The sequence below is a fragment of the Lissotriton vulgaris genome, unplaced genomic scaffold (genome assembly GCF_964263255.1).
Source record: "Lissotriton vulgaris unplaced genomic scaffold, aLisVul1.2 SCAFFOLD_721, whole genome shotgun sequence".
NCBI lineage: Eukaryota > Metazoa > Chordata > Amphibia > Caudata > Salamandridae > Lissotriton > Lissotriton vulgaris.
In genome coordinates, this window is record NW_028246456.1 from 749,207 (window position 1) to 761,931 (window position 12,725).

The following is a 12,725-nucleotide window of genomic DNA, read 5'->3' on the forward strand; positions in this document are numbered from 1 at the left end:
GGGTATGAGCACCTTAGACTGAGGACCTCGAGTATTCTTGCTGGCTTTTGAGTGGCAGGATGTTGTCAAGTTCAACTTGGACTTACAGAGCATCTTCAAATGCGAAAGGGATACACAAGACAACTCCCTGAATGGGATAGCGAATGGTCCTATGACTTGGAGTGGGTGCATGCTGTATTTTTCAAGAGCACCCTCAATGTTCAGTGATCTAGAGTTCTGCCTCCAGTTCCCAATTCACCTTCAAGCGCATAAATGCGCATTTATTGCATAACTGAGCCATTACCGGAGTCCAAGCACAAAGGTACACGTTATGCGGGTCCATGACCAATATGTGCTACCTGCTACTTTAATTCTGTTGCTTTGGGCTTTGATGCCTCTGGCAAACTGTCCGTAATGTATTGAAAGTCGTGGAAAACAAAAATTTGGGAGCAGAGTTCCCAATCCGCCTCGAAGAGCGAGGAAAGAAAAAAAATTACATGAGATTGCAGGGGTTGCACTTTAATGGAGGCTCTGCTCCATCACTTCACGGACACAACGGAGTCACCATGCAGAGACCAGGCACCATCTACAGTGCAGAAGATCATTGCTGAGAAAATTCTCAGGATCCAGTCTGGTGCCTGGGGATAATCTTTAAGGCGAAGAATCTGCAGTTTCACCCATTCATCAGAACAATCAATGTACTCCGGTTTCAATGTAGCAATGTAGGAAGTTCATACATCTGGTATCCCACTTCATAAATTTAGTGCTTCACTTTCATGGATGGGCCGATTTTGGAACAAGACAGGCCCATAAAACCCTACAGGGAAGCTTCAATAATTTTCCTTTGAACTTTCACGGTTACTTGAGACACTGGGATCTGTGGTTTTAGGACCCAGGGATAGACAGCACCCAGGAAACCCTATCATCCCTAGACATTTCTGAAAACTAGACACCAGAGGAAGTCCAAGGTGATTTGAATTCCAGTAAGTCTATTTACCCAGAATTCCCTGCAAGCATCATAGCTATGCTTGAAAACACCCAATTTCCTCTCATTTTCCATGGGGGGGGGGGTGGGGGGGGGGTGACTGAAAGTACAATGTAAATGGCAATATAAGTATTACAGTTCTTGATATCGTTTACAAATTCAAAAAGGATGATCCAAACAAAATTTATTTTTGCAAATGCATGCAATGATGTTGTCAAAGATCAAAGTTTCTGCAAAAAAGTAGTTTTAACTTTGGTACCCAGATTATATTTGCTAATGTTGCCATATGATGTTCAAGGTTTGAAATGGTAATGCTCATATCATACATTGGCAGTAGTTTACTGAAACAGAGTATTACTCACATCAATCTTTGACGTCTTTGCAAAAGCCCCCACTGGATGTACATGGTCATACAGGATAATGACACCCACCATTACCCGCAGACAGAAGGATACAGTCTCTTCACTTGCAAATCGACTTCTGTACTCACTGGGAAAATAAAAGGACACAAAATAAATGTAATTCAGCCATTTACAGATAAAAGGCAAAAGAGAGCATAAAAGACCAGATGCAGGAGTATAAAATAGTATCACATATGAGCCACAAACCATGTGTGGGAACACTCTTTAAACTAGAGGAGATGAGAACAGAAAATAAAAATAGCCACATTTAGTAATCTGCGTTGACCTTTAAATGCCCTCCTCTACGACTACCACCTCCACTAGTATGTTTGGATGCTACTACACACTCTACATCCCCAAAATTCATACTCACCATCACTCCATTTATTAGTGTCATACACTTTGAATGCTCCCTTACTGCAAAAATCTTGCCAAGCTTACCCCATCTTATCATATGTTCGCTACTAAAGCGTTAGCAAGTTACTCCCTGGATCTCAGTGATATATAGAAGACAAGCTATTTTAGTGTCTACTTTGCAGTAACTCCTGATAAGCGTAATAAATATAGTCTCTGTTTTCCGTATTGTCTTTTGAGACCATCCGAAATACACCATACATCATCACAAGCACTAATCTGCCGTTAAGGTGGGGTCCCATCGAATCACCTCCATATTTTTGTGCAAATAATTGAATTCCTCCTGTTGTATTCATGGACTTGTGGTGTGCGCAACTGATCCAAGTGAGGGCTCCAACTGAGATTATTGCCAATTATATGTCAGGACCGGAGGCTCTGATTATGCGGTACTTTCTCTGCTTCATTTTTAAAACAGCCATTCAAATTAAACATTAAACAACTACGTTTCCCATGCAAACTTAAGAATGTGGAAGAAAAGAGGCAGTCCGATCAACAGTCCATCTTGCTCCCCAGCCAATGAGAAGGAAGCCGTGCCACTGATAGTCCCTTGTCTATATTTCTCATGTCTCTTTCTTTGCTGCTCTCAGCCAAGATAAGTAGCCTTTTTCCTCTTCGTTTGCATGCGTGTTAAAGGCATTGTTTTTTGCAATGTGCTATGTTGTTTCTTTGAACTTTTTTTTTGGTTATACAACATGTATAAACCCCCCCCCCCCTCAAAGTGGCATCGTTACAACACATGTAGACAGTTCGACAACCTCATTATGGCACTAGAGGACATCGGGACAGGCAAGACCCATGAGGAGTAACAGAATAGTATGGAATAAAAAAAAAAAGAGCATGAGGAAGCAGCCGATCACCAGTCAATCCCTTGCAATAAATAAGCCCGATTAGTCCCCCCCTCCCTCCCCGTCAGAACCCGACCTCACTGGCGAGAACAGATCGTCGCTTGCCCCATCGGAGTCACTCTGAGGCACACAGTTAGCCAAGCGAGTAAATCACCCTGCAGTTTCTCATCTCTGCGCGTAAGCTGCATATGCGTTACCTCAGCCAGGGACCATTCCCTCACATCCTTAAGCCAGGAGGGCACATCTGTGTCCCTCTGTCCCATCCAAGTAATTGCCACCCTATGCCTAGCCAGTACCAACATTAATTGCAATAGTTTGTAGGAAAGGTTCCTTCTCTTGGGCTTGGGTACCAGCGCCAGCAAACAATGAAGGGGATTCATGACTTTTCGAAGGCGTGTGGTGATGGATATGTGTTCTACTACCCCATCCAGAAGCTCTTGACCAATGGGCAGTCCCAGGCTAAATGTAGGTAGCCTGCTCCCACCACGCCCCATCGGGGGCAGCTGTCCCCCCTGTCCCCAGAGATGCATTTCAATGATAATCTGAGTCAGATAGGTACAGTGCATGAAATTAAAGTGTATTCATTTGAACCTTTTGTTGCACGATACCTTGTGCATGAGGCTCCCTATTCGCTTCCGCTGCCGCTGCCGCTGCCACTGGTCCAGGGCGGCACCAAGATCTGCCCCCCATGCCCCCCCAGGAAGGCAGGACAGGGGGAGTGGAGTCCTGTTTCATAGCAGAATATAGCAGAGAGATCAATCTACGCCCTTTACCGCAGGAAAGAAGGATGTTTAGAGTGTGGGACATCAGGGGCGTGTCCAGGAACTGGGGCCAGGCAACATTCATCACATCCTGAAGTCCCCAGTTGTGCAGGTATTGCCCCCCTCCAAGCCCAAAAGGTCTTCTCCGCGTGCTCAAAAGACAGGAAGGACTCATTGGGGTAGAGGTCAGCTAGGGTCTCGCATCCTCCTGCCCACCAGTTGCCAAAGGACATGTGCTCCTCCATGGCAACTAAAGGGGCCAGGATCCAGATTGGCAGCTCCCTATGGAAGGGGGCCCGCCGTAGAACCCTCTCCACAAACCGCTGCCAGATGCCTGCAGTGTGGCGTACCACATATGGCAGAGTGTCGTTCGCTCCTCTTCCCTGCATCAGTGCGACCTGTAACGTCCGCATGTTCGCTCTGCCCGCCAAGAGTCGCGTCTCCCAGCTGTCTGCGTCCGCAAACCACAGTGCTGCAGGCTGTAGTTGTGCCGCATAATAGTATAACTCGAATCGCGGCGCCTCCAGGCCTCCCTCATAGCTCCGAACAGTATGAAGGGCGACCCTGCTGCTTCATCCAGCCCAAAGCAGAGACGTAAGCAACGTAAGGGTGCGGAAAACTCGCGGGGGAGAGGGCACCGAGAATTCTGGAGGACTTATAGCGTCCTGGGAAGCATTACCATCTTAGCGACGGGCTAGCCGTCCCATTAAAGAAAGCGGCAAGGAGTTCTAAAAGAACACAGATTGCTGTAGGGACTTAAGAATCCGATCGATATTCCGGACCAGCAGCAGTGAGTCCGTTGGGGCCACCTGAATTCCGAATTAACTGAATGCCTCCTGCTCCCAGCACAGCCAGAGGTCCGGCAAATCTGTCAGTGGCACCGAACCATACCCTGCAAGCGAGAATATCAAAGACTTGCCGCAAAGTTTCAGACCCGAAGCCTCTTCGAACCGGTCCAGGTGGTGTAGCAAGATCGGCAGTGACTCCCGCGGGGCCGTCAAATAAAACAAGGAGTCATCCACATACAAGGAGACAACACAGCACGTGTCCCCCACCGTTATGCCCCATTGCACCATTTCCGTACGGACTCTAACAGCAAAGGGTTCTATGGCCAGAGCAAAAATGAGCGGTTAGAGGGGACACCCCTGGCGTGTACCCCGTCCCAATTGCCACTCCTCTGATCGTGCCGCTCCCAGTCTCACCCTGTCGCGGGGGGCCCTGTATAGGATGCGAATCCAGTGACAAAAGTTGGGGCCCAGCCCTACCGCCCGCGGGATTTCCTGCAGATACCCCCAATCGACTGTGTCGAATGCTTTAGCGAGGTCGACCGACACCAATACCATCTGTTCCTCCCTGTTGCGAACCTCGTGCATAATACGATTCAACCGCCACAGGTTCATGGCTGTGTTGCGTCCTGTGATAAACCCGCACTGGTCCGCGTGGACCAGGTGGGCCATATGCGGCGCCAGACAGATGGCCAAGATTTTGGTCAAGATCTTCAAGTCCGTGTTAATCATTGTGATGGGAGGATATGCCGAAGGGTCATTCTTATCTCCCCCCGGCTTCAAGATCATACAAATTTAGCCTTAATTCATACTTAGTGGGAGAGTCTTGCATTCGAACACCTCAAGAAATGCTATGTTGTTTCTTAGTTGTGTAGCATTGCGGTTTCACGCTCTAGCGAAGGTTATATTACCTTTCACGGCGACAAGAACGTTTGCTTCTTCATGGCCATTGTTTTCTTTTGTGGGGCGGCTCTGCGGTGCGGTCCTCCAGAACCTAGGAGGAGCTGGAACAAGTCTTATGCCGGCGACGCGCAGCCCGAATTCATGTCACTGCTGAGGAATTGGAGCTGCACGCCGCCAGCCTGAGCCTTTTGGCCCCAGGAGAGGGATGCCCCGCGTGGTCTCTACCAGCTGTGATTTAATTGCATTTTCCCAGTTGACGTCCTATTCGGGATCAGGTATTGAGACAAGTTTTACGCCCCAAAAGAGGGGGCCATAGTACATATTACAGGCTTGCAGACCTGTAGGGACACACAGGAGAGCGTCCTTATTGATTGCGCACCGTGTGCATGTACGTGACCCTGAGGCTTGGCCTTCAAATTATCGGGCTGATATATATATATATATCAGCCTAATAACCTGTGTTCTGCAATTAGCGCTCCCATTAAGGAACCCTATGATGAGGACTAGGGTGAGGAGGATCCCCTGGCTGATCTCCCTTGGGAAAATTTACCCACGAATGGCCACCTGCCTCCAAAAGTTTGTGAAAGTTCCTAAAAAGTGGATCGATAGGTCCTGGTGGGCATGCCAGGACAAGTTGTTGGACGTCCTGGGTCCCCTTACTAAAGTATTGGATATAGCCAAGGAGGCCAAGTCCTTAGGCTCTGTGATATTGCCTACCACTCTATTGGCCTGAGCACAGAGGGCAGTCATTTTCTTGGGCAACGCAAACTGTGCGCTATCGACGGAGCGGAGCCACTCCCTGTTGATTAAAGTGGACCCCAAACAGGGTGGCTTCGCGGATTCTGAGGAAGCCTCTATTGCGCAGGAGGGTCTCCGTTATAAAGGAATTAAGGAAGTTTGTTAATACATTCACTTCCTTAGATAAGGTGCAGACTTCCATGAAGCAAGTCTTCTCAAACTAGGTTTTCCATGGGGCCGGCCGAGGTAGGGGTCGCTCGTCCGGACGCCTAAATAACAAATACCCCCTCAGGGGACAAGGCTCCTGACAAAGGCAGTTTCAGGACCAGGCCAGATTCGCTAACTTCTATCCCACCAGAGGACAATGTGGCAGAGGAAGAGGGGGCAGAGGCGCAGCCGCTTCCAGTGGCTCTGACGAGTGCTCTTTCTCCTTCGCTTGTAAAAGTTGGGGGCTGGCTCGCGATTTTTTTCTCGGCTTGAACTTTTATCACAAACTATGCTTGGGTGTTGCAGAACGTGTGGGGTTACCAGAGTTTTAAGATTCCCCCTGGCAAGCCTTCGCCCCTCAACTGCTACATTTTTCAGACAGCGAGGAACAGCTGCTGAACGAGGAGATACGCTCCCTCCTAGCCAAAGTGGCCATTGTTCGAGCGAGCCCACACCAGCTGGGCTTTATCAGCAATATCTTTTTGGTCGACAAGGCCAGCAACCAGTTATCAACCTCCGCGAATTCAACAAGTGGTTGGTCTACCACCACTTCAAAATGGAGGGAATCCACCTCTTGCGAATGTGCTTGGATATCACGGGCGCACTCTCCATCTGGTGTGACCTTTAACATTGTAGACGGACTAAATGTAGAACAAGATCTGTTTCCTATCGGGCCTTCAGGGTTCCCCTTAGTTGTGTGTTGACTCAAGGCATATGAAGAGATGTATGCAGAGTTCCGACCTCCCAGTGAATGACAGCTCCTCATCGCTCTGTGAAAACCTCAGAGTCATCTCCTCAACCACGATTGCTCGTTGGGTCAGATGGGTGATGCAGGAATGCAGGAGGCTGGCACTAATCTGCGCATGTTTGGTGATCATTTGGCCTCAATGCAGCGGATTGGTCTTCAGACTCAACCTTTAAGAGGTTCTATTTTAAGCCAGTTGTGGATCTGGCTAGTTTGGTGGTAAGTAAGCTTTGAACTAGCATAATCCGAGCCTCCAGTCCTGACATAAAATGAAACATTTCCTACCTATCGTAACTGAAAGTTTCAACTCTATTAAGTATTCAGAGGCGAGGTTTATCCCATCCAGGATTCCTGAGACTAGTAGTCCTACCCCCACCCCCGTGACGAGTAAGTACTCGTTTTCATTGTTTTGTTGATGTGATGCTCCCCATGCTGGTGTTAACTGTGGTCGTCAGTTACGATTGAATCCATTACCTGTTTGTTCACAGGATACACCGAATCCAGGAGCTAGGTGTAATATGCGCCTTTTGTAGCAGGAGATTTACATTAACAAGACTTGTGAAAAAGAGGCTGTGGCTCTCGTGCATCAAAAGAGGCATGAGGAATAGAGATAAGGGAATATCAGTGGCACGGCTCCCCTCTATTGGCTGGAGATCTGGATGGACTACTGATAGGACTGCCTCATTTTTTTCTTGTAGTTGTTTAATGTTTAATTTGAATGGCTGCTGTAAAAATAAAGTGGAAAAAGTAAAAGTACAGCGTAATCCTCGCCTCGGAGTCCTTAATAGATTTGAAACTTTCCGTTACCATAGCTAAGAAATGTTTCATTTTCATCCCCTAATAGTTATATGGTTTCACATGCTCATTCTTATTCAGGCCATTATTCCAGGCACATTTCAGTTTATGGCATCTAAAAGACAGACTTGGTTTTCTTAAACTTAATCTTCATATTATGATCCATAATAAACTCCTGCAGTTTTGTCACCGACAGCGTAGACCGCTTTGGGGTGGAGACAGAATGGCAAGATCATCCGCGTATGCCAAATGTGCAATGCCTAGTTTTGGGGCATCTCCTGTGGTCTGTTGTAAGGCCTCTGGAAAATCTGAAATACAGCAATTAAATAATAAAGGGGCCAAAATACAATCTTGTTTCAAGCTGTTTAAGTGGGATTTTTAGCATCATTCCCCTTCCATCCAACAACTTCACTCTTACTCACATGCTGCTATAAAAGTCAATTAGTAATGTCAGTAAATCGTGGTCCATGTCCCATGAGTTTAGCTTGCCCCAGAGTTTACCACTGTTCACTTTGTCAAAAGCTATCGAATAATCTATAAAACAAGCAAATCATTTACTGACTATAGACAAACGTTCTTTCTATGGCAGAGTTAAAGTAATATTATCTGTAGTGCCGCAAATCTGTCAAAAACCCAAATTTAGCTGATGGAAAGAATCTTTTTAAGTTGAGTCACCCATTTTGCCAGTTGAGACAACAACTGTTTTGCTAATTATTTTTATCTTAGTCTAGCAGCGCTAATAGCCTGTGACTGCTTGGGGAATCTCTTGAACAGGTTTTATGGATTGGCTGAATGATAGAAACTTTGCAGGATGGTAGTACACAGCTAGCATCAAATATGGAGTTATTTATAACACATAATAAAGCCCCAAAGTATGTTGGGTTCAGTTCTAAAAGTGCCATTGAGAGGCCATTCCGGACCTGGTGCTCAGAAGTTTCTCAAAGCTTAAATTAACCTTTCTGCACCTATTGTAAAAGTCTCCTAGATAAACAAACTTTGTGATCCTGCCCTAATGTGTAGGTTATAGGGTATAACATAATACAGCTCTGACAGATATTCTCTCCATGTTTGATATGAAATATGATACTCTCATCTCAAATTTATATAACCATGTTCCTGAGCCCACAAGGGTCTACCAGTTTATTGTATATTTGTCAAAATTGCTATCTGGAGCTCTATTCATGCTCTTTCTCAATGACTGTTTTCAATGTTATGAATATTCTGCCCGTTTTAAGACATTTTACAAACTTTCCTTTGCATAGAATTATTTCCATGTTGAGAAGTTATCTTACTTTTGCACTGTATAGTCATTAAACCGAGACATCAAGAAGTTAGATGTCTAACGAGATTGTGGCACAGGAATATCCATTATTGTGTGTGATAAATTATTGTTCAAATGCTTCCATATTTCTGTTACGAAATTTTGATCCTTAATGTCACACTTTAGTAACCATGATCAATGTGCATTCATATGAAATAAGGCACTGCAACCATGTGCTCACAATGTAATTACAAAAGCATTCTAGGAATCAGCATTACTATCAGCACAAGACCTTTAAATAAAACATTGTTTAAAGACTTGCGTATTACATTTTTCAATAAAAGTAGTCCTCCTTTCTTTCAATCAATCAGTCGGGGAATTGTAAGCAAGCTACTCACCCGTGAGAGTCTCAATGCACGGAGGGGGCATGCAGATCCGTTCAGCCGAAGAACAAGGTCTTGAGGGTCTTCCTGAAGGTGTTCAGGTTGGGGGCGAGTCAGATATTTGCTGGTAGCTCGTTCCAAGTTCTAGCTGCAATGTGGGAGAACGATCTTCCGCCTGCTCGGTGGATACGGGGGGTTTCAGCCAGTGCGAGATTGGCAGACCGGAGGTTTCTTTTGGGCACGTGGAAGTTTATTCGGTCGTTGTGGTATTTGGGTCGTTGTTGTGTAGGAATTTGAAGGCGTGGTTGAGGATCTTGAAGGTAATTCTCATCTCCACGGGGAGCCAGTGGAGTCTCCGCAGGTGTTGGCTGATGTGTTAGTTATGGAGGATGTAGAAGACGAGTCTGGCTGAGGTGTTCTGTATGGTCTGAACTTTGCGGAGAAGGGAATTGTTGATGCCTGAATAGAGTGCGGTTCCATAGTCCAGTCTGCTGGTGGTGAGCGAGTGGGTGACTGTCTTACTAGACTCAAGGGGATCCATTTGAAGATCTTTCGAAGGATGCGGAGGGTGTTGAAGCAGCTGGTTGTGACAGCAATAACTTGTATGTTCATGGTGAGCGATGAGTCAAGTAGAATGCCGAGGTTACTGGCGTGGTCTGAAGGGTAGGTGGGCTCCCGAGGGTGGCAGGCCACCAGATGTTTTCTCATGCTGAGGTGGCTGTTCAGAGGACGAGGACTTCTGTCTTCTGGGCATTGAGTTTAAGGCAGCTGTTGGTCATCCAGACTGCAAAGTCTTGCATTCCTTGTTGGAAGTTTAGTTTTGCAGTGGTGGGGTCTCTGGTGAGGGTGCGGAGGAGCTGGGTGTCGTCGGCGTAGGACACGATGTTGAAGCTGTGTTGTCGGACGATGGCTGAGGGTCGGGCTCAGCGATGACCCCTGGGGGACTCCGCAGGTAATCTCCGTGGGGGCAGAGAGGAAGGGTAGTAGGCTGATCCTTTGGCTTCTACTGGTGATGAACGATAGGATCCAGTCCAGGTCGGTCCCTTGTATTCCGGCTTAGTGTAGTCTGGCGACTACAGTGCGGTGAGAGACGGTGTCGAAAGCTGCGGACAGGTCAAGAAGGATGAGGGCTGCTGAGTGGCCTGGGTCCAGGAGGGTGCGGATGACGTCTGTGGCGGCAAGAAGGGCAGCTTTGGTGCTGTGGTTGCTCCGGAATCCGGAATGGAATGGAAAGGGTCAAGGACGGCGTTTACTTCGATGAACCGTGTCAGTTCCCTGTTGACAGCTTTCTCCGCTACTTTGGCTGCGAAGGGGAGGTGCGAGATGGGCCGGTAGTTCTTGAGGTCGGTGGGGTCAGCTGAGGGCTTCTTGAGCAGGAGCCACGCTTCAAGCTGTGTGGGAAGGTGCCTGTCGTGAAGGTGGTGCTGATGATCCGTTGTATTCCAGGTGCAATATGGGGTCAGCGGCTCTGTGGTAGATGTGCGGGGGGCAGGTGTCAGTGGGGGCTCCCGAGTGGATGCTTTTCATGGTCGAAGTGGTGAACTCAGTTGTGACTGGACTCCAGTCGGCGATGGTGGGCTGGGTGGTGCCTCTGGGGGTTAGGGCTGACCGTGGCGTCTTGCATGCGACAAAGTTGGCGTAGAGTTTTCTGATCTTGAGGTGGATGTTGCTCTCCAGTTTGTTGCAGAGGTCTTGGGATGGGGTGATGGCTGTGGCTTCGCTGCGTGAGTTGGTGAATTCCTGGATTACGGTGAAGAGTTCCTTCGAGTTGGTGGCATTGGTGAGGATTTTGCTGTGGATTAAGTTTCTTTTGGTTGTTCTGATTTGGTTGTGGTAGTTTGTCATGGCGTTCTTGTAGGTGGAGTAGTTGTCGGTTGTCTTGGTGTTCCTCCAGGTCTTCTCCAGGCGTCTGCAGGTGCGTCTTGTTTCTTGGAGATCTGTGGTGAACCAGATGGCTTTCCTGGGGCGTTGTTCACGGGGGTTCCATAGCGGGCGAGTTAGTCTGCACAGTTGGCGATACAAGTGTGGAGTTCTTTGGCTGCGGTGTTAGCGCCAGGTGTCCAGGCAGGGTTTTCTCAGGCGAGGGTGGAGCTCAGTTGGTAGTGGGTGACCTTGCTCCAGTTCCTTTGAGGTAGGCAGGGGGAGGTTTAGGTGCCTTGGGTTTATTAATGGTAAAGTGAACGCAGTGGTGGTCGGTCCATGGAGGTTGCGTTGTGTGGCTGAAGCGGATGCTGTTGGCTGCGGCGAGGATGGAATCGAGGGTGTGTCCTGCTTTGTGTGTGGGCATGGTGACTAGTTGGTTGAGTCCGATGTTGGCAAAGTTGTCGCAGAGGGTAGCGGAGTTGGAGGTCGCTGGGGTTGTCTAGGTGGAAATTGAGGTCTCCGATGAGTATGTAGGTCATTGATGCAATGGCGTGTGGTGCGATGAAGTCTGTGATGGTGGTGGCAAAGGGTGTCCGGCAGGTCTGTAGATGAGGGTTCCTTGGAATGTGGTGTTGGAGCTGGTCTGGATCTGGAAGTGCAGGTGTTTGGTGGCGGGGAAGGTTTCGCTGGAGTTGGTGAGTCGGAGGGTGTTCTTTTAGACGATGGCAAGGCATCCTCCCTGGTGTTGGGGACGGTCCATCCTCTGGATCTTGTATGGTGGTGTTGATGTCGGGGGCGGAGGCAGCGTTCGTCCAGGTCTCCGTGAAGAAGGCTATGTCAGGTGAGAGAGAGTCGAGTAGGTTCCAGATTTCCTTTGCGTGTTTGTGTACGGAGCGTACGTTGAGGAGGATGCACCTTAGCGTTTTGTTAGCGGTGGTGTCTGCAGTTCCGGGAGTCGGGTGGAGGAAAACATCTGGCAGCAGTGGTGGCAGGAGTACTGGCCGTGGGTCGAGGCCGGAGATGCCAATTGGCAGTCTGAGTCTTCTGGGGTTGAGTGAGAGGAGGGCGGCGTTTTTGTACCGATGGAAGGTAGTGGATTCCGGGTTCCTGGCGCTGGCCGCTTCCGGGACTCTGTCAGGATCGGACGGGCTTGCCTTAGGTGAACCAGCGGCACAGTCGGAGTGGTCGCCATTAAGTAGGGGAGGGTGGGTCGCCATTATGTAGGGGAGGGGGGCGGGACCAGAGGTAGGGAGGCAGGAGTGGGGACTGTGTCAGGGTGAGAGGGTGCGCAGGGGCAGCAGCGGCAGGGAACCAGGCTGAAGAAAATAAGCAGAATAAAATACTATGACTAAGTAAGTGAGTCCGGCGGAATGCGGAAATTAATGAAATCACCTAGAGGCTGGGCGGGCAGCTGGCGCGAACCCGAACAGTATAGGACTCAAGGCTGCGGCGGTGAGGCGGAGCTGCTGGGGAGAGGACTGGCCTGGACGGAAGGTCTAGGGTCACACGCACTCCCACGCAGCGGTTGCCATTTAGTAGGGGAGGGGGGCGGGACCAGCGGTAGGGAGGCGGGAGCAGGGGCTGTGTCGGGGTGAGAGGGGCCGCAGGGGCACCCTGTCAACTTAGGGTCACCTTTTTTGCAAACAGTTAAATTTCCTTC

At 48.7% G+C, this 12,725-nt stretch overlaps 1 protein-coding gene across 5 annotated transcripts in view; it reads right to left on the reverse strand.

Annotated features, from left to right (window-relative positions):
* The window catches only part of CYRIB (CYFIP related Rac1 interactor B), a 259,856-nt gene that overhangs the window by 79,623 nt on the left and 167,508 nt on the right, over nucleotides 1-12,725 (reverse strand). For all 5 annotated transcript variants that reach the window (XM_086949380.1, XM_086949382.1, XM_086949381.1 and 2 more), the window contains one exon: nucleotides 1,327-1,453. In XM_086949380.1, the coding sequence (XP_086805506.1) occupies nucleotides 1,327-1,453 (127 nt within the window). The remainder of the gene's footprint in view (nucleotides 1-1,326; nucleotides 1,454-12,725) is intronic.